Below are 22,359 nucleotides of genomic sequence, written 5' to 3' on the forward strand. Positions count from 1 at the left end.
GAAAAGGTATAATCAGAAATGGTATTAATAGAAATTATACCATCCAACAACGGCTGCCCACAAATGTCATCAGTGTACTACCTCCAGTTGCTACACAATGTTGTTGCTAAAACAATATAAAATGCCAATCGGAAATAAGACTGTCTTGAAATGAATACAGAGTATTCCCCTGTTATTGAATCTATACACAAACATCAGCACTAGGAATATTGGCGGAACAACCCAATCAAAACTTCTATTAAGTGCAAACAAAACAGGTTGGATAAGCACGATCAACTGCATAGAAACGTCCAACTTTTATGTTTTGATTAGAAAGTCACGTTTATACCAATAATAAATAGTGCATTTGGTTTTGTGAGTAAATGCCTAAATGATAATCTAGATAAGCTGGGTTCTTCAAAAAAGAAAAAAAAAAGGTAACAACCGGCTAATTCGCACATATCAAATAGAGTCTGTAAGTGAAACATTAAAAATATGCAACATTTCTCAAGTCTAAAACGTGACATTGTTTTATTTTATCTAAATTCCTATAAAGGGGCTTTATATCTTTGTTAGAAACCAGCTCTTTCCCCAGAGGAAGGTTTCAAGTAATTAAAAATCAGAATGTGTGTTTGTGTACGTGTGTGTTTACCTACATGTATATAGTAATAATAATAATGATCCATGGATGGAATTTATAAATATTTTATCAGTACGCGCGTTTCTCCAAATCACATGTTTTTCTGACCATTGCCCGCATTTCTGCGTACTCGAAAACGTTTCCTGTAAACGAACTTGAAAGATATATATCTATGTATACAAAGAATATAAAGTAAGTCTGGAGATATGAGATGAATATATTTCACCAGTTGATAAACATTACATAGTACTATCGTAAATTTTACAAACCAATACAGATATAGGAGAGTAGTTTTCAGATCGATAGTTTATCATCGTTACATCAATGTTCCAACTACGGTATGCACATACAAAAAAATATTCTTAAAAAATTTTCCATTGTTGTTCTGTACATTATAAATTAGAAGATGTGTTTTTCTATGGGTATAGCGGAGTTGAAAAATTGATGTAACCATGACAATCTGTTACATGATCAGGAAATCCTCAACAATTACACTGGTCAACACACGTTTTCTGTCACAAGAGTTATCCAAGGTTTTTAGCTAATTTTGGATGTTGAATCGAGATCTGGCATCAGATTTAGTCTATTACATCAGAATTTTGAGTTATAAAATGATTTACTTTTGCTAGAAACAATTCTTTAATGCTCATAAAAGAAGAATGAAACATACGTAGATGCAATTTTTAATAGTATTCTTTTTAATCTAATAAATCGAAACACAAAGTTATGGGAGTAAATGCGCATTAGCAAGTGAGAATTAAGGCTGGTGATAACAAAATATGAAGGGGGAATTTCAACCATGTTTCGTGGTCTGCTACCACAACAGCTCCTTTATAGGATCCAGTTAGCTCAAGGCATCATCAGGAGGAACCACGTCCGGTTTCGGCCCCTACTCCTCTACCGTGTCTTCAGCTCTGGTGTTGGGTGTATGTCTTCTTTCTTCTATTCCCTGGCCTCTTCGATGCAGCATCAACGAGTGTCAGCGTCCGACTGATCGTCATGTCAAGTTCCCGTTTATTATGTTCATTCATTCTGATCATGTTATTATGTTTGAGTCCCATCGGCCTTGGTAGCGTTCTTCCAATACTCTTACGTCTTGATGAACGCGTTCTCCTGGTTCTTCGCTAACAGCACCCTGGTTTTCAAGAAACTCATCCAAGTGACTGTAGGTAGTGCAATTTAATGCTCATTCTACATCTAAGCGCTTGCAATCACTAGAACAGCTTGAACATATTGAAAATTAGCATGACAACCCAGCCAAAATTATCGCCAAAAGCAGTGTAAAGTTAACTTTTAGTATGCTCCAAGTAAATAAATGCATATAAAGATAGCACAAAAGTGAGATACGATAGTGCAAGTTTGATGTCCGTTTTGGAATCAGTATCCAAAATTTAGTCTAAAACAGCTCTAAGATATTATGCCAGAAACTAAAAGTTTATTTTGTTGACTAGTGTTATTTTGTCTATCACATTGAACAGCGATGTTTATCTCCATTTTAGATTAAAACACGAAAAATCAGGCAAAATTACGATTAAAATCACGTGAGATTTTTCGATAAACACAGACAAGATATCAGGTGGATCAACTTTTGGATGATCATCTCTCTTGGTTCCACTTAAGGAAAAATTCGATTCATTCGGATTTTCTTCATCCATATACCTGCATTTATATTTTATAATTACTCTTTTACTCTTTTACTTGTTTCAGTCATTTGACTGTGGTCATGCTGGAGCACCGCCTTTAGTCGAGCAAATCGACCCTAGGCCTTATTCTTTGTAAGCCTAGTACTCATTCTATCGTTCTCTTTGGCCGAACCACAAGGTTACGGGGACGTAAACACACCAGCCAGCATCGGTTGTCAAGCGATGTTGGGCGGGGGGCAAACACAGACACACACACACACACACACACACACACACACACACACACACACACACACACACACACACGCACACACACATATATACGACAGACTTCTTTCAGTTTCCGTCTACCAAATCCACTCACAAGGCTTTGGTCGGACCGACGCTATATTAGAAAACATTTGCTCAAGGTGCCACGCAGTGGAACTGAACCCGGAACCAGGTGGCGCGTAAGCAAGCTACTTACCACACAGCCACTCATACACCTATATTCTATAATTTCTGCACTTAATAGTTCATATTTACATGTATGAGCACCTGGTTCACAAATTTCATATGTTTAACACATGGTTTCGCGTCAAAAACGTTTTTACCTTGTTATAATTATGTATATTATCAGTTTTTATATATTTCATGACTTTATGTGTATATTCATGAATTAGTATATATATATGTTTTCAGTCAATGGATCATGTGGTGTTTTGACAAATAATGCCATTCAAGAGCTCTGTTAAGAACTTCTACGGCATGCACCGTATTTTCCTCACAACACCTTCTGGTTATCATCAACGCCTCGACGTCAAGACCTCGACGTCAAGGCCTCGACGTCAAGGCCTCGACGAGCTAGTTCCAATTCCGCTTTTCATACTTAGGGCTTTTCGTCACTTACTATTCTCGTAATTGTGATGTCGCTTGTTCATTCTAATTGAACTGGAGTTTATTGTGCTTGAGTGACCCAAGGAGTTAACTCAGACCCATTAACTTATAATACAACGCTTAATAGTTCATCAACGCTTATAGCGAGACTTATTGTGACACAGGATAGTTACCCAATGGGAATTAGGTGTAATCCCTGCTTTTATTGATCATAAGTTTCCTTCTAAAACAAAGGCTCCCACATGGTATTCATCACTAACCATGTCTTACGAGCAAACTATCTCATTGCAGCATATGCACTTCTAGTCATCGTATCTTGAAGTGTTGTTCATTATCTCTTATCTCGACTTTGTTCTACAAGGGTTGCTGACTTTAATTTCCTTTCACAATTGATCAATTATGATTGGTTTTTCAGGTCTCTCCAGAGAATGTAACATAACATTACTACAACTAATTTACACACAGCTATTAGTCGTGGTATTCTCTCCTTAGCATCAATTTAAACATTTTATACGAACCGTTAAATTAGAGTGAAAGAAAATTTAACTTATGATCATACAATTTAGATTTAAGACTCCCCTTTCTGCTACACAATTGCCTTACAGAAAAACGGGACAATGAATATAAGCGTTGATAATAATATGTAAAGTGATATGGTTGCTCAGATGTGAGTGAGTTCTAGAGGGACAAAAAGGGAACCACATGTAAGATGTGTAAGGAATGGAAGAACAGGTATGATATAGATATTGAAATGAGGATAATCCATAGCCGTGGTTTTAATTGAGGGTTCGGTGCAGAGTACATAGAAGAGCGCGGATACGACAGGAGGCCAAATGCACAAAAGAGTACAACAGCTGAAATGTTCTAACTGTAAGAACCAAGATGACGGCACAGATACTAGAGGCGTAAAATTTATATGCTGCACAAAGATGCATCACTGATATGGCTCTAAAATTTCATTTATTACCAAAATAAGGGCAACTTTAAGGTTTAGATACAGAGATCATTTTTATATATATAAAGAAAGCTTGTGTTATTATAATGAACAGAGAAATACCATTTTTGTTATGTAATATCGGGCAGAATACAAAAAGTGTAGCATTCTTGATAGCAATAGGTTCGCGAGGTATTGCGTAGTCTGGGCGTGGAGTCTCCAGAAGAAGCGGGACTGGGAGTGTCTTATGATGTTATCAGCCTCATGTATGCAAACTTGGTCAAGGGATAAACTTCGAAGCTTGATGGATAGCGTTTGCTTTTCCAATCTTGCATGAGTTGGAAGACTTTGTTGGGGCAAAACATTCATGTTGCCAACCCTCACCTGCTTTTTAAGTAAGATCATATTTCACCAAGACCTGTGTGTGTCCCTGCTGAGAGTGAGATGTGGCAAAAAACCGAAAGTAGCACTGAGAGAACACAAATTTAATACACTGACAATTAATACGATTATGCTTCTGAAATGTTAATAGAAACAAGATGATATCGAATATTCTTAGATTTCAAAATATAATTTTGTTATACTTCTGGTTGCGGAATCCTGCAGATGGGTTCCGTTTTGTATTTCAAATATGAACAATAAAAATATCAACCATTTGGGAATTAGTAACTGAGGATAATCTGCTAACTACTATTATAATCTCTAAGAGATACAAACTTACTCTACGGAAGTATCAACCACAAAACTACAAATAGTGAAATAACTGAACACACTTATGTAACATTAGAACAACGACAATCAGATAAATCATTTTATATATTTATTGTTTAGTTAATACATTGTGGAGAGCATTTTGCTGACGTTCCTTCGATAACAGACATCATCAAAGTACATCTTACAAATGACTGTCGATCCAGTTTCGGAAATATCCGACAGCAGAGAAAGCACTGACTTTTGTATCACAATTATGTCCAAAGGATGTGACACCTGCCAAGACCATTTTACCCTTTGAGCCTCGACAATAGAGTGGACCACCAGAGTCACCCTGCAAAATTACAAACGATATAATATTAAAGTTGCTGGAATTAATAGACATTGAATAAAGTTTATCATATTCAAAGATTATTTCAAAAAATTAATTATTTGCTCAATATATTCAGTAGGATAATTTACTTGTAAAGATAAACAATTTTCTTTTCGAAACTGCAAAGCTTTCTGGAGCCTATATCCTTGCATTAATGCAAACACACTCAAACGAGCGTGATCTAAAACGTACACTCCCGACATCTTAGTATATATTAGTATTTATCATTCAGAGAGACGTATCAATTAGATATTACAATAGGTATATACTATAATATCAATACTATATACCTGACATGTAGACTTTCCACTTTGTACGAAGTCTCCGGCACAAAGAACTCCGTCAGCAATTCGCATCCCAGATCTCTTTTTACAAATATCATGAGGAATAACTGGAAGGGCCACTTTAAATAATTCGTTAGGGCTATTTCCTTGGACTGAAAGGAGAACAAATTCATTAATGATTAATATCTATCAGCGATGATTACATTGGGATTACATGAACACTTGATAAATTTTCGTGGTTACTTACATTGCAAATTTCCCCATCCAGCAGCGATACATCTTTTTCTATCAAATTTTTCTTGTGGTTCGGCCATAGTTGCAAATTGGACACATCCATCTTCATGGACCGCATGGTTCAAAGTCAATATGGCAATGTCGTTTTCTTTCAGGGAAAAACACGTATAAGAATGACATAGATGTCAGTTAGTCATGCATATATTAGAGATGAAGAAATATACAGAAATACATGGTGTATATGTAGATAGATAGATAGATAGATAGATAGATAGATAGATAGATAGATAGATAGATAGATAAATAGATAGATATAAGATGATGAGTAAAAGAAGAAGTTAAAATAAGAGGGACAAGTTATATGAATTCAAATATGATAGAAATACAAATATATTATGCATTCTATCACTATATGTGTAATATGTTTTTTATCTCGATGGTGATGTAGTGAAATAGAACCCTAAAAACCTTAACATTACAAACGAATTATTGTTGTCGTTGTTATCATCATCATCATCATCATCATCATCATCATCATCATCATCGTCATCATCATCATCATCACATGAACATTATTATCAACATCATCCTTACTAAATGCTACACCAATACTAGTAGCCCCAGCTAGTGCGGAAATGTAATCTGGATAGTCTCTTACACACAATTTCAATTGTTTCAAATAAATCTAGAATGACTGAACAATGGCATCCGTGATAAATAACGATGGTGACATTTTAGTGTTTAAACACTCCTCACAGAAACACTGAAGTGAAACCACAAAAACAATGGCTATCGTATATTGATACTATATTGCAGGTGTGGAAACACTGATATTTACTAATAAAAGGTGAGAGGAAAGAAAGAATTTATAAGGTGTATGAAGACATTTTAATTGTAATACTCACTGATCAGTAATTTAGTATGTACGTATCCGCCATGTTTCACAATTTGACTGGCAGTTGTTGACTGGGGACCAGGAGCCCACTTGTTGTTGGAACCAATATTTACTTTCACCCTTCTGACATGTCCTTCTCTAAAATCAAATCAAATATAGCAAATCTTTAGCAGAGAGTAATTTTATATCGTCATGCACTTGAAATTCTTCTCTTGGACATTAAAATGTTTGTCTGTTCTTTATAGTATTGTTAAATGAGTCTCAATTGATTAATGTTGGTTCTTGCCTTTCTTGTGAATAAAATAAGAGCCTGTTGATCAACAGGGTCGAGGAAATCGACTTTGTCCAAAAGATTCATTAAATATTGCAGTTCATTTAGATATCGGAATAGTATGTGTTTCCTAAAATATAATTCTACAGGTGTTGTTGATCAGAATGATATTAGACATTCAGAAATTAGAATGAATAATTAATACACACAGTAATGGAAGAATGTTTGAAGTTTCAAGTTTTGTATTAATTTGACTTAATAGTCTTTAGTTGAAAACTAAATATGTTCTTTAAGTAAATACTTCCGCGACTTTAGAATGAAAGACGATATATCGTATGTTTGTTGGAAACATAAAATTCAATGTAAATTTTAATCTGATATTAAAGCCAGTATACATGCTGGTATTTACACCAAGTAATTCTTTTCAACGTTTATATTATACAAGCATGGTATCTAAACTTTCTTCATAATCATTAAGCGATGTAATATGATAGTGTGAAGACGTCTATATGTACTGTATATACACTTATGTATATACTGCATATATACTTACAGACAATGAGCCGCTGTCAATACATGTGTAGGATCAATCAAAGTACCTCCACATACACTAATCCTGTCATCTGTGGGTTGGTTAAATATTTGGAGATGGACAATAGATGGAAATTCACAGTTTCGTGCTTGAGATCCACCGACGATCTGCGTTTCTTGTCCTGAAAGAAAATCACCAACGCAAATAAATATACATTTATACAAATACATATTTGTAGATGAATTATTGTTGAATGTCTACGATATATCTATCGCTGTATTTTGTATGGTTGTAATTGAATAAGCAGTAATTAGATGAAAAAAATCAGTTCCAAACTCACTATTCACATTAAATTAACGATTTAAGAATATATGTAGAATTTACTTATACAAGTATTAATAACGATATCAGTCGGTATGGAGACGAGTTTTGAAAAGTCTGAACATAAAGAATCACCCGGTCGGGAGACATGATTTACCAGCAGAAACTGAAGCAATCGCAAAAAGAAGGCAACAGAGAGACAGCATGGTGGCACTAGATGTTTAGTTACTGGTGTAGAATAACTGAACTGATGCTAGAGTTAGAGTGAGTGTGGTATTTATAGGTTTTATAGGCAAGTGTCATTAGGAAAACGTCTTTAGAGAAAGAACAGCTGTAATTATCCATCAATATTCAAACAATATAGAGCAGAACAAGAGCGAATATTTCAATGTAAAGTATTTCATGTTATCAAATAAAATATTAAATCAATAAAATTTTACATTATCTCACTAACGTGTTGTTCTAATTTCTATTGAACGAATATTGTTGTTTTGAAATGTAATATTTTAAATTCATATATCTTCAATGTAGTGTTTTTATGCGCATTCTTTGAAAACAATTACCTTTTGTGTGATAAGATATATTTTATTATGTTGTCTACTCGGATAATTTCTATGTAGATTGATCCATCTAAATTTTATGCCTCTGGTATCTGTGCCCTCATCTTGGTTTTTACAGTGAGAAAGTTTCAGCCGTTGTTCTATTATGTGCTTCTGGCCTCCTGTCGTATTCCGCGCTCTTCCCTGTGCTCCGAACCGAACCCTGAATTAAAACCCCGGCTATGAATTATCCTCATTTCAATAACTATATCAGACCTGTTCTTCCATTCCGTACACATCTTACATGTGGTTCCTTTTTCGTCCCTCTAGAACTCACTCACATCTGCGCAACCATATCACTTTACATATTATTATCAACGCTTATATTCATTGTCTCGTTTTTCTGTAAGTCAATTGTGTAGCAGAAATGGGAGACTGAAAATCTAAATAGTATGACCATAAGTTAAATTTTCTTTCATTCTTATCTAAAGGTTCATATAAAGTGTTTAACTTAATGTTAAGTCTCCTGATGTGTTTATAAATAACGTTCAGAGAAATCTTTTTTTAGTACAAAACCCAAAGGGAGAATACCACGACCAATAGCTGTGTGTAAATTAGTTGAGGTAATGTTATGTTACATTCTCTGGAGAGATCTGAAAAACCAATCATAATTGATCAATTGTGAAAGTAAATTGAAGTCAGCAACCCTTGTAGAACAAAGTCGAGATAAGAGATAATGAACAATACTTCAAGATACGATGACTAGAAGTGCATATGCTGCAATGAGATAGTTTGCTCGTAAGACATGGTTAGTGATGAATACCATGTGGGAGCCTTTGTTTTAGAAGGAAACTTATGATTATTAAAAGCAAGGATTACACCTAATTCCCATTGGGTAAATATTCTGTGTCACAATATGACTCGCTATAAGCGTTGATGAAATATTAAGCGTTGTATTATAAGTTAATGGGTCTGAGTTAACTCCTTGGGTCACTCAAGCACAATAAACTCTAGTTCAAGTAGAATGAACAAGCGACATCACAATTACGAGAATAGTAAGTGACGAAAAGCTCTAAATATGAAAAGCGGAATTGGAACAATCTTCCTCAGGCTTAATAAGGGGTTCGGCTCGCTATTCCTAGAACGTTATGAAATATTACATGCAAAATGTTGTAAATATAATCACAATGATGAGGACATTCATCAAATTATATTGGGTTGTCAGATAAATGTTTTCGTTTTTTATACAGTTATTTTAAAATAATATTTTCTCCTTTGTTGTCAACAGTTTCATTGTTGACTAGCTCGTCGAGGCCTTGACGTCGAGGCCTTGACGACAACCAGAAGGTGTTGTGAGGAAAACACGGTGCATGCCGTAGAAGTTCTTAACAGAGCTCTTGAATGGCATTATTTGTCAAAACACCATATGATCCATTGACTGAAAACATATATATATACTAATTCATGAATATACACATAATGTCATAAAATATAAAAAAAAACTGATAATATACATAATTATAACAAGGTAAAAACGTTTTTGACGCGAAGCCATGTGATAAACATATGAAATTTGTGGACCAGGTGCTCATACATGTAAATATGAACTATTAAGTGTAGAAATTATAGAATATAGGTGTATGAGTGGCAGTGTGGTAAGTAGCTTGCTTACGCGCCACTTGGTTCCGGGTTCAGTTCCACTGCGTGGCACCTTGGGCAAATGTTTTCTGCTATAGCGTCGGTCCGACAAAAGCCTTGTGAGTGGATTTGGTAGACGGAAGCTGAAAGAAGTCTGTCGTATATATGTGTGTGTGTGTGTGTGTGTGTCTGTGTTTCCCCCCCCCCGCCCAACATCGCTTTACAACCGATGCTGGTGTGTTTACGTCCCCGTAACTTAGCGGTTCGGCCAAATAGAACGATAGAATAAGTACTAGGCTTACAAAGAATAAGTCCTGGGGTCGATTTGCTCGACTAAAGCGGTGCTCTAGCATGGCCACAGTGAAATGACTGAAACAAGTAAAAGAGTAAAAGAGTAATTATAAAATATAAATGCAGGTATATGGGTAAAAAAAATCCGAAGGAATCGAATTTTTCCTTAAGTGGAACCAAGAGAAATGATCATCCAAAAGTTGATCCATTTAATATCTTGTCTTTGTTTATCGAAAAATCTCACGTGATTTTAATCGTAATTTTGCCTGACTTTTCGTGTTTTAATCTAAAATGGAGACAAACATCGCTGTTCAATGTGATAGACAAAATAACACTAGTCAACAAAATAAACTTTTAGTTTCTGGCATAATAGCTTAGAGCTGTTTTAGACTAAATTTTGGATACTGATTCCAAAATGGACATCAAACTTGCACTATCGTATCTCACTTTTGTGCTATCTGTATATGCATTTATTTACTTGGAGCATACTAAAAGTTAACTTTACACTGCTTTTGGCGATAATTTTGGCTGGGTTGTCATACTAATTTTCAATATGTTCAAGCTGTTCTAGTGATTGCAAGCGCTTAGATGTAGAATGAGCATTAAATTGCACTACCTATAGTCACTTGGATGAGTTTCTTGAAAACCAGGGTGCTGTTAGCGAAGAACAAGGAGAACGCGTTCATCAAGACGTAAGAGTATTGGAAGAACGCTACCAAGGCCGATGGGACTCAAACATAATAAAATGATCAGAATGAATGAACATAATAAACGGGAACTTGACATGACGATCAGTCGGACGCTGACACTCGTTGATGCTGCATCGAAGAGGCCAGGGAATAGAAGAAAGAAGACATACACCCAACACCAGAGCTGAAGACACGGTAGAGGAGTAGGGGCCGAAACCGGACGTGGTTCCTCCTGATGATGCCTTGAGCTAACTGGATCCTATAAAGGAGCTGTTGTGGTAGCAGACCACGAAACATGGTTGAAATTCCCCCTTCATATTTTGTTATCACCAGCCTTAATTCTCACTTGCTAATGCGCATTTACTCCCATAACTTTGTGTTTCGATTTATTAGATTAAAAAGAATACTATTAAAAATTGCATCTACGTATGTTTCATTCTTCTTTTATGAGCATTAAAGAATTGTTTCTAGCAAAAGTAAATCATTTTATAACTCAAAATTCTGATGTAATAGACTAAATCTGATGCCAGATCTCGATTCAACGTCCAAAATTAGCTAAAAACCTTGGATAACTCTTGTGACAGAAAACGTGTGTTGACCAGTGTAATTGTTGAGGATTTCCTGATCATGTAACAGATTGCCATGGTTACATCAATTTTTCAACTCCGCTATACCCATAGAAAAACACATCTTCTAATTTATAATGTATAGAACAACAATGAAAAATTTTTTAAGAATATTTTTTTGTATGTGCATACCGTAGTTGGAACATTGATGTAACGATGATAAACTATCGATCTGAAAACTACTCTCCTATATCTGTATTGGTTTGTAAAATTTACGATAGTACTATGTTATGTTTATCAACTGGTGAAATATATTCATCTCATATCTCCAGGCTTACTTTATATTCTTTGTATACATAGACATATATCCTTTAAGTTCGCTTACAGGAAACGTTTTCGAGTACGCAGAAATGCGGGCAATGGTCAGAAAAACATGTGATTTGGAGAAACGCTCGTAGTGATAAAATATTTATAAATTCCATCCATGGATCATTATTATTATTACCATATACATGCAGGTAAACACACAGGTACACAAACACACATTCTGATTTTTACTTACTTGAAACCTTCCTCTGGGGAAAGAGCTGGTTTCTAACAAAGATATAAAGCCCCTTTATAGGAATTTAGATAAAATAAAACAATGTCACGTTTTAGACTTGAGAAATGTTGCATATTTTTAATGTTTCACTTACAGACTCCATTTGATATGTGCGAATTAGCCGGTTGTTACCTTTTTTTTTTCATTTTTGAAGAACCCAGCTTATCTAGATTATCATTTAGGCGTTTACTCACAAAACCAAATGCACTATTTATAATTGGTATAAACGTGACTTTCTAATCAAAACATTAAAGTTGGACGTTTCTATGCAGTTGATCGTGCTTATCCGACCTGTTATGTTTGCACTTAATAGAAGTTTTGATTAGGTTGTTCCGCCAATATTCCTAGTGCTGATGTTTGTGTATAGATTCAATAACAGGGGAATACTCTGTATTCATTTCAAGACAGTCTTATTTCCGATTGGCATTTTATATTGTTTTAGCAACAACATTGTGCAGCAACTGGAGTTAGTACCCTGATGACACTTGTGGGCAGCCGTTGTTGGATGGTATAATTTCTATTAATACCATTTCTGATTATACCTTTTCGTAGTAGATATATTCTGGTTACGTATCCTCACATTTCTGTTCAGCATTGCGATGTGAATAGAGTGCATTCCAGTCAATGCAACTTTGTTCGATATAATCGTCAATTAAAAAGTGTGCTGCAACATGGCTTCAGTTAAAGACTGAAACCATTAAAAGAAAAATCAACATACAGAATTAGAAATCCTTCAATACAAAAATATATGTATTGCAGTTATAATTGAAGTGTATCATTATGCTCTGAAGGCATTAGAAATGGTATAGAGTGATAGAAGTCCTCCTTTTAATAACTTTACATTAAGGCATTCTTTGTGTACATTCGTAGGCCTTCCGTAACGCTGATAAATCGAATATGCACATTAGACTTAAACGCAAGTTTTTCATTGGAAATATCAACCGTTGATGGACATCCCAGCATAAATTGTTCCATTGCCTCGGGAGAGTTTACACAGGTCATCCGAGCCAACGGGAGTGTTTCTATCTGCGCCTTCGACAACATGAAAGGTTTTAAGAAAGGAGTTTGTACCACATACCGCGAAACTTGCTTTAAATGTGGGCTGCTAGAAGACGGTGCTTAGTGTGTTGCAACACTAGCGGAGGCAGCTATATGGCGATGAGCAAGAAGACTCCGAGAGCGCTTTGCGGTGTTATTGCAAACATGCGAGCTCAGTGATCCTGTATCTCTGTCGGAGAAATATAAAATAGACCTTTCTGAAGACTTCAAACACCATGGACAACTGCTGCTTCCTGGCTTGGACGTAGGTCTTAGCGACGAATTCTACAACAGAGCTCTCGTTGACATTGAAGTTAGAATTTTATCTGCCGGCGGAAATGAACTTCCATCTTATGGGCTACCGAAAGTCCATCGAACGGGTTCACACACGCTTTCAACAGACATCTTTCAGGAAATATCATATGACGTTAATCCCCATGAACGACACATCAACGAAAATGAGCCAAAGTTGTTGCAAGAGCAGCAGCGGGCTTACAACATCGCTGTTGATTCCATTCGGGATCACAAAGGAGGCATTTTCTTTTTTGGATGTCCCAGCAGGAACATGTAAAACATTCGTTACGAGGCTCTTTTTTGGAAAAGTAAGGCAACAGAAAGGGATCGCTTTGGCTGTGGCTTCTTCTGGGATTGCTGCAACTCTACTACCCGGGGGTAGGAGTGCTCATTCCACTTTTAAATTTCCATTTAATACGACTACGTCTGACTCTGCATCTTGCGATAAGAGCAAGGTTTCGGACAAAGCAGAAGTCTTGAGAAGGTTCCAGCTCATTGTGTGGGATGAATGGCCCATAAAGCATCCCTCGGGCCCCTACATAAGACTCTGCAAGATATCAGGGACTGCCACCGTCTAATGGTAGGGTTATCTCCCCTGCTATCTGGTGATTTTAGGCAAACTCTTCCAGGTATTCCCGAAGACACCAGGGAGGACGCTGTGGAAGCTTGCATTAAGTCCTCTCACCTGTGGCAGCAGGTAATAATGTTCTCCCTTAAAACCAACATGCGAGCTCAGCCAGCGACCGCTCGTCAGTCGATTTTTCCAAAGACCTAACAGTTGCCGACGGCAATGCGCCTTTGGATGCAGTTGGAGAAATGATAGTCTCATAAGTATGCACAGTTGTCTACACTGTTGACGATCTCATGGCTGCTGATTTCCCCATTCTACCGAAAAATTACAAAGACGTAAGTTGGTTGTGCGATAGGGCCATACTAGCACCGAAAAACAACTTTGTGACGAAACTCAATGAAGATTCGTTGCCGTGCCTTCCTGGAATTCTTCATACCTACAATTCCAGAAGAGGTTGTTAATTTTCCAACAGAATTCCTCAATTCCTTCAAACCCCTCACACAACCAACTCATACATTGTGCTTCAAACCTGGAGCTCCAGTGATGCTGCTGAGGAATCTGGAGCCACCAACGTTCTGCATACAACAGAACGCAGTTAGTGATGAAAACCTGCTGCCGTATGTCATTGAGGCTACGATTCTCGCGGAATGTCGCATGAGAGAGGATGTGTTCATACCTGGAATACCTCTTACTCCATCAGGCAAGGAATTTCCCTGTCCGCTGCGCCGACTTCAGTTTCCTCTTCGACTATGCTTCGCCATATCAATCAATAAGTCCCAAGGCCTCCATTTAGGCGAACCATGTCTCTCTCATTGCCAGTTATATGTTGGATTCTCCAGAGCTCGAAAGAAACAAAATCTATTCGCACTTGCCCCTAATGGCAAAGCGAAAATGTGGTCTACAGAGAGGTGTTGTAGGGGCATCACGCGCCAACTACTTTCAAATTTGTGAACCTCGGTGCCTCCACTACATCAGTTCAACTTTGCAGACCTGGTATGTGGTATGTGAGTGCTACTGTAGTCATGCTTTCAAAGTTACTAACTTTCCTCAACCTTGTTTCTTTTCCTTTGTCCAACCTAAGTTTGCATCATCTGTTTTGTCAGAGTTTCACATTCCACAAAAACAACTCCGTTGCTTTCGGTGTAAACGAAAAAGGGCCATTTTCAGGGCCACTTTACATATGATTGTTAAACCACCTGAGAACGCATTAAAGCCCTTTTCAGGGCTTCCTATCAAATTGTTACCGCCATGAGAACGACAAAAAAGCCCTTCTCAGGGCTACTTCAACCGTGATTGTTGCACCATCTGAGAACACATTAAAGTCCTTCTCAAGATTCGTATCAAACTGTTACCGCTTGGCTTCAGCGGTTCCCGGGGACCAGTCTTGTTACAATTTGTAACAATTTTGCTACAAAAAGCGACAATTTTACTCAAATTTAGCGTTAACGTTATTTATGACATCATTCTGCGAAACATCCTGGTAACAAAGGAGTTCAGGCGGCTCATAACGGCCCCAATCAGCGTCCAAGTCTCGCAAATGTAGAGTAAACCGGGGAGGACCAGAGACCTGAAGACCTGAAGACCCGAACCTTTCTCATGCTCAGATATCATTAACGCCAGACACCTTTGCCCCGTGAGTCCAGAGCGGCACCAGCCTGTCCAAGTCCTTTTAAGACTTTGGACACGCAGATGATACTACTAAGGATCATACTGCCGAAATGAGTAAAGCGGTCAACATCTTCGACATTCTCAACTGCAACGGACTGACGAGATGGAATCCCTAGGAAGTCAACTAAGGAGCAGTTCTTCATGTTGGCCCAAGAAACTCTAAATCTCACTGGTTCTAATCTTTTGTTTCAGTGAATGTAGTGTACTCCTTAACACATACAGAAACTCAATAAGAATAACCTTATGATCAACAAAGGCCGGGTCAGTAAACCTGGTTTCATCAATGAGCGTTCCAAAACTCAAGTTATATGATGTAACTGATGCCTGCAAATTAATCAAAGTCGTATATATTAATTTTAAAACGAAATCATGAAGTGATTGCAATCTACGCGTAGATCTTTTCAAAAGTGTAATAGAATCTATAATCCTGTAAAAATTATGGAATATTTTATCTGAATTTCTGAGATAAGGAATACAATTATTATACAATGACAAAAGGCCGCTAGCTGGCAGAATCGTTAGCATGGCGGACACAATGCTTTGCAGCAGTTCGCCCTTTACTACGCTCTGAGTTCAAATTCTACCGATGTCGACTTTACCTTTTATTCTTTCGGGGTCGATAAATAAAGCGCCAGTGTTTCACTAGGGTCGATGTAATCGAGTATCCCCCCCCCCTTCCCCACAAATTTCGGGTCTTGCTCGTTTAGTAGAAAGGATTATTATACAATGATATTAATTGACTAAAATGTCCTTGTCATTTTGATTACAGTCAGAATCGTTGTACCCTCCGAGCTTTTCCAGGTGTCTGTTGTGTTTCTTAACGTTTCTGGTATGTCGAGCGGAATGCTCTATTTAGCCCAAGAGGTAAGATTGTTCTCATTCTGCTTTTCATATTTAGGGCTTTTCCCTTCTTAGTATTCATCTAAGTATGGTGTCGCTTGTTCATTCTGCTTGAACTGGAGTTTATTTTGCTTGAGTGACCCAATGGATTAACCCAGGTCCACTAATTATAATATTGCACTTAGCATGTGACCAATACTTATTGCCACTCACATTGTCCTGCCGGATGGTTATCCAATAGAAATTAAAAAGTTCAACATTTGCTTTTTATGCTCATAGATGTCTTTCTAAAATAACGGTTCCCATATGGTGCTCTTCGGTACTCTAGGCCTAAGAAGAATGCTATCACATTGCAGCTTATGCGCTGGATTTTCTTATCGTCCTATTTTCAAGTGTTAATTCTTCCGTCATCTTGACTTTGCTCTACATAGGTTACTGACTTCCAGTTTCCTTCAGAAATTATCATTTAATTTTGTGGTCTTTCTTTAAGAAAGAAGTCCCTGGACATGAACAATAAACTCCTCAATAGATCTAGCTTAGACATAAGCACTTTATAGGAACTTTTACTTCAGAATGAAAGAACAATTAACTTATGACCTAAAAATTAGATTTAGAACTCCTAATTTCCATTACATAATTGTTTTCACCTTGCTTGCTTGCTGCTTCTTGCTCTTGTTTGATGAGGTTAGGGTCATCACAGGTTAGTGGTTCAGTAAATATCATGCGTAGAGCCGACCAGGTCTACCAAGGTTCTTTGTGGTTGGCGGCCTCGTGCCTCCCCTCTGCATCCTGATTGCCTTAAAGAGTTGATAGCTGTTAAATGTAGTGGTCGAGCAAATAAACGTGAGTTCCGTTCCTGTTTCGGACAAACATTATACGCTTTGCTTCAAGAGGAACGAGCAAGCGACATCACTTGTAATAGAAATAACTAATGGAAGAAAATTATTGAAATGGATATCAAAATGAGGGTACTCTAGATTTAATTTAGGGCTCGGGCTAGAAGTTCAGTAAATATCACGAGACACGACGGGATCCGAAAAGGACTGAAGGGCAAAACGACCGAAGCGTTCTGACTGTAACAACCAGGATTAGGGCGCTCGTGTCAATATTTCAGAGTTTATTCATAGGCAGAAAATAATTATAAACTGGAAATAACTATGCAACGTTCATAAACAAGATGTGTGGATCAATCTACCTAGAAATCTTCTGAGTGGTCAACATAATAAAACATATCTTATCATCACACAAAAGGTAATTCTTTTCAATGAATGGACATAAAAATGATGCTTTAAAGATGTATGAATTTAAAATATTACATCTCAACAGATGACAATATTCGTTCAATAGAAATTAGAACAACACGTTAGTGAGATAATGTAAAATTTTATTGATTTTATATTTTATTTGATAACATAAAATACTTTACTTTGAAACATTCTCTTGTTGATGGATATAATTGATGGATAATTACAGCTGTTCTTTCTCTAAAGACATTTTCCTAATGATACTTGCCTATAAAACCTATAAATACCACACTCACTCTAACTCTAGCATCAGTTCAGTTATTCTACACCAGTAACTAAACATCTAGTGCCACCATGCTGTCTCTCTGTTGCCTTCTTTTTGCGATTGCTTCAGTTTCTACTGGTAAATCATGTCTCCCGACCGGGTGATTCTTTATGTTCAGACTTTTCAAAACTCGTCTCCATACCGACTGATATCGTTATTAATACTTGTATAAGTAAATTCTACATATATTCTTAAATCGTTAATTTAATGTGAATAGTGAGTTTGGAACTGATTTTTTTTCATCTAATTGCTGCTTATTCAATTACAACCGTACAAAATACAGCGATAGATATATCGTAGACATTCAACAATAATTCATCTACAAATATGTATTTGTATAAATGTATATTTATTTGCGTTGGTGATTTTCTTTCAGGAAAAGAAACGCAGATCGTCGGTGGATCTCAAGCACGAAACTGTGAATTTCCATCTATTGTCCATCTCCAAATATTTAACCAACCCACAGATGACAGGATTAGTGTATGTGGAGGTACTTTGATTGATCCTACACATGTATTGACAGCGGCTCATTGTCTGTAAGTATATATGCAGTATATACATAAGTGTATATACAGTACATGTAGACGTCTTCACACTATCATATTACATCGCTTAATGACTATGAAGAAAGTTTAGATACCATGCTTGTATAATATAAACGTTGAAAAGAATTACTTGGTGTAAATACCAGCATGTATACTGGCTTTAATATCAGATTAAAATTTACATTGAATTTTATGTTTCCAACAAACATACGATATATCGTCTTTCATTCTAAAGTCGCGGAAGTATTTACTTAAAGAACATATTTAGTTTTCAACTAAAGACTATTAAGTCAAATTAATACAAAACTTGAAACTTCAAACATTCTTCCATTACTGTGTGTATTAATTATTCATTTTAATTTCTGTATGTCTAATATCATTCTGATCAACAACACCTGTAGAATTATATTTTCGGAAACACATACTATTGCGATATCTAAATGAACTGCAATGTTTAATGAATCTTTTGGACAAAGTCGATTTCCTCGACCCTGTTGATCAACAGGCTCTTATTTTATTCACAAGAAAGGCAAGAACCAACATTAGTCAATTGAGACTCATTTAACAATACTATAAAGAACAGACAAATATTTTAATGTCCAAGAGAAGAATTTCAAGTGCATGACGATATAAAATTACTCTCTGCTAAAGATTTGCTATATTTGATTTGATTTTAGAGAAGGACATGTCAGAAGGGTGAAAGTAAATATTGGTTCCAACAACAAGTGGGCTCCTGGTCCCCAGTCAACAACTGCCAGTCAAATTGTGAAACATGGCGGATACGTACATACTAAATTACTGATCAGTGAGTATTACAATTAACATGTCTTCATACACCTTATAAATTCTTTCTTTCCTCTCACCTTTTATTAGTAAATATCAGTGTTTCCACACCTGCAATATAGTATCAATATACGATAGCCATTGTTTTTGTGGTTTCACTTCAGTGTTTCTGTGAGGAGTGTTTAAACACTAAAATGTCACCATCGTTATTTATCATGGATGCCATTGTTCAGTCATTTTAGAGTTATTTGAAAGAATTGAAATTGTGTGTAAGAGACTATCCAGATTACATTTCCTCACTAGCTGGGGCTACTAGTATTGGTGTAGCATTTAGTAAGGATGATGTTGATCATAATGATGATGATTACGATGCTGCTGCTGCTGCTGCTGATGATGATGATTTCTATCATATCTGAACACATGTAACTTGCCCCTCTCATTTTAACCTATTTTGTTCATAATCTTATACCTATCTATCTATCTATCTATCTATCTATCTATCTATCTATCTATCTATCTACATATACACCATGTATTTCTGTATATATCTTCATCTCTAATATATGCATGACTAGCTGACATGTATGTCATTCTTATACGTGTTTTTCCCTGAAAGAAAACGACATTGCGGGACGAGTCGGTTTATCAGCCGAGTCTAACGTGAATATTGTCGCGCCTCCTTCCTTGAAACGGGAGGGAAGAGCCATTTTCATCGTACTTGTGGCTACGGCGAAAGAATGTGTATGGTGGACGCATCTGAAAGGTCTAGAGACAAACACTTTCCTCTCTCGTGAATCTCTCATCAACTTTTTCAAGTATCACTTGAAGAGGAATGTATGAGTAGAGAGCTCTGTCTACTGAATGCTTCAAGAAAAGATGGGTGAATGTAGCAAGGATGGCACGTGTGAATGACGGAGCCACCTTGAGCATAACCCTATGAACCAGATGGTAAAAAGAAAGTCACTTACTGTAATGTGTTTTTCTGCATGATATTATTGGCCAAGGTTACCGTGGTCTTTTCCGTAGGCTTTTCTTCACACGGATAAACCTAATTTGTTTCCCCCTTTACGCTTTACATCATAACATTTGTGTGATACACGATCTGTGTTGATTGTTTATTTTCTTTTCTTCTTTTTTTTTTACGATCCATTTTGATCGAAAATCTACCCCACGCTTTATTTTCCTTCCTTCTCCTCCCCACAGAGAAAAGCTCTACTTTGTAACTTGTCCCCTCTGTGTTCAGCCCTGTGTGGCTAATAATGAAACATATCTATCTAACTAACTCACTAACTATTTGTCTACATATGTTTGTATGCATATATATGAGTGTGTTGTTTGTGTGTGTGTGTTTATTATGTATATATATATATATATATATATATATATATATATATATATATAGAGAGAGAGAGAGAGAGAGAGAGAGAGTGAGAGAGAGAGAGTGAGAGAGAGAGAGAGAGAGAGAGAGAGAGAGAGGCAGACAGATAGACAAGCAGCAAACACATAGAGAGACAGGCAGGCACACAGACAGACAGACAGATGGATAGATAAATAGATAGATAGATAGATAGATAGATAGATACATAGATAGATAATTTTTATAGTCATCATATATATTTTTGTCTATATTAAGCATATGTCTACTGCGTGTATAGACACCATGTATTTCTGTATATATCTTCATCTCTAATATATGCATGACTAACTGACATCTATGTCATTCTTATACGTGTTTTTCCCCTAAAAGAAAACGACATTGCCATATTGACTTTGAACCGTGCGGTCCATGAAGATGGATGTGTCCAATTTGCAACTATGGCCGAACCACAAGAAACATTTGATGGAAAAAGATGTATCGCTGCTGGATGGGGAGATTTCCAATGTAAGTAACCACGAAAATTTATCAAGTGTTCATGTAATCTCAATGTAATCATCGCTGATAGATATTGATCATTAATGAATTTGTTCTCCTTTCAGTCGAAGGAAATAGCCCTAACGAATTATATAAAGTGGCCCTTCGAGCTATTCCTCATGATGTTTGTAAAGACAAATCTAGGATGCAAATTGCTGACGGAGTTCTTTGTGCCGGAGATTTCGTAGAAGGTGGACCGTCTACTTGTCAGGTATATAGTATTGATATTATAGTATATACCTATTGTAATATCTAATTGATACGTCTCTCTGAATGATAAATACTAATATATACTAAGATGTCGGGAGTGTACGTTTTAGATCACGCTCGTTTGAGTGTGTTTGCATTAATGCAAGGATATAGGCTCCAGAAAGCTTTGCAGTTTTGAAGAGAAAACTCTTTATACTTACAAGTAAATTATCCTAGTGAATATATTGAGCAAATAATTAATTTTGTGTAATAATCTTTGAATATGATAAACTTTATTCAATGTCGATAAATTCCAGCAACTTTGATATTATATCGTTTGTAATTTTGCAGGGTGACTCTGGTGGTCCACTCTATTGTCGAGGCTCAAGGGGTAAAATGGTCTTGGCAGGTGTCACATCTTTTGGACATCGTTGTGATACAGAAGTCAGTGCTTTCACTGATGTCGGATATTTCCGAAACTGGATCGGCAGTCATTTGTAAGATGTGATTTGATGAGGAGCCCTTTTACTGAAAGAACGACAACAGAATATTCTCCAAAATGTATTAACAAATAAATATGTAAAATGATTTATCTGGTTGTCGTTGTTCTGTTACATAAGAGTGTTAAATTATTTCACTATGTGTAGTTTTGTGGTTGATACTTCCGTAGAGTATTTCTTTACGTTAGATTGGAGTTTGTATTTCTTTTCTGTTGCAATTCTATATTACTAGAAATGACAGTGAAATATATTTCACCTTATTAACTTAGAGATTATAAACATCAGTTAGTAGAGTAACCTCAGTTACTAATTCGCAGATGGTTGATATTTTGATTGTTCATATTTCAAAGGGAAAACGGAACTACTCGGGAGGATGCTGCAACCGGAGATATAACAAAATATTACGTGTACGATCCATAAACGTCACCTTACA

General features: G+C 36.5%; 3 protein-coding genes across 3 annotated transcripts; 2 read left to right on the forward strand and 1 right to left on the reverse strand.

Annotated features, from left to right (window-relative positions):
* Positions 1-4,875: 4,875 nt before the first annotated feature.
* Positions 4,876-7,984, reverse strand: LOC149134957 (chymotrypsin-1-like). The gene is made up of 6 exons (XM_089353521.1): positions 7,851-7,984; positions 7,394-7,553; positions 6,580-6,707; positions 5,688-5,822; positions 5,447-5,592; positions 4,876-5,117 (listed from the first exon to the last, which is right to left on the reverse strand). Exons 1-6 carry the CDS (start codon positions 7,897-7,899, stop codon positions 4,968-4,970), a joined length of 768 nt encoding a protein of 255 aa, XP_089209647.1. The 5' UTR covers positions 7,900-7,984; the 3' UTR covers positions 4,876-4,967.
* A 6,332-nt stretch (positions 7,985-14,316) lies between these two features.
* LOC149134958 (uncharacterized) lies at positions 14,317-14,871 on the forward strand. The gene has a single exon (XM_089353295.1). The coding sequence runs from the start codon at positions 14,317-14,319 to the stop codon at positions 14,869-14,871; it is 555 nt and encodes a 184-aa protein (XP_089209421.1).
* Positions 14,872-17,952: 3,081 nt separating this feature from the next.
* Positions 17,953-22,014, forward strand: LOC149134959 (chymotrypsin-1-like). Its single transcript, XM_089353522.1, has 6 exons — positions 17,953-18,075; positions 18,374-18,533; positions 19,220-19,347; positions 21,073-21,207; positions 21,303-21,448; positions 21,778-22,014. The coding sequence occupies exons 1-6, from the start codon at positions 18,027-18,029 to the stop codon at positions 21,925-21,927; spliced, it is 768 nt and encodes a 255-aa protein (XP_089209648.1). The 5' UTR covers positions 17,953-18,026; the 3' UTR covers positions 21,928-22,014.
* Positions 22,015-22,359: the final 345 nt, after the last annotated feature.

Source organism: Octopus bimaculoides, chromosome 6 (assembly GCF_046866305.1).
Source record: "Octopus bimaculoides isolate indiv1 chromosome 6, ASM4686630v1, whole genome shotgun sequence".
NCBI classification, from domain to species: domain Eukaryota; kingdom Metazoa; phylum Mollusca; class Cephalopoda; order Octopoda; family Octopodidae; genus Octopus; species Octopus bimaculoides.

Bases quoted from the DNA above. Each gene is read 5' to 3' on its own strand.
- LOC149134957 (XM_089353521.1), bottom strand. From the start codon at position 7,899: ATGCTGTCTCTCTGTTGCCTTCTTTTTGCGATTGCTTCAGTTTCTGCT. The intron at 7,554-7,850 runs GTAAATCATGTC...ATTTTCTTTCAG, and splicing joins GATTGCTTCAGTTTCTGCTG to GACAAGAAACGCAGATCGTC. The intron at 5,118-5,446 runs GTATATAGTATT...GTAATTTTGCAG, and splicing joins GTGGAAAGTCTACATGTCAG to GGTGACTCTGGTGGTCCACT.
- LOC149134958 (XM_089353295.1), top strand. From the start codon at position 14,317: ATGAAGATTCGTTGCCGTGCCTTCCTGGAATTCTTCATACCTACAATT.
- LOC149134959 (XM_089353522.1), top strand. From the start codon at position 18,027: ATGCTGTCTCTCTGTTGCCTTCTTTTTGCGATTGCTTCAGTTTCTACT. The intron at 21,208-21,302 runs GTAAGTAACCAC...TTCTCCTTTCAG, and splicing joins TGGATGGGGAGATTTCCAAT to TCGAAGGAAATAGCCCTAAC. The intron at 21,449-21,777 runs GTATATAGTATT...GTAATTTTGCAG, and splicing joins GTGGACCGTCTACTTGTCAG to GGTGACTCTGGTGGTCCACT.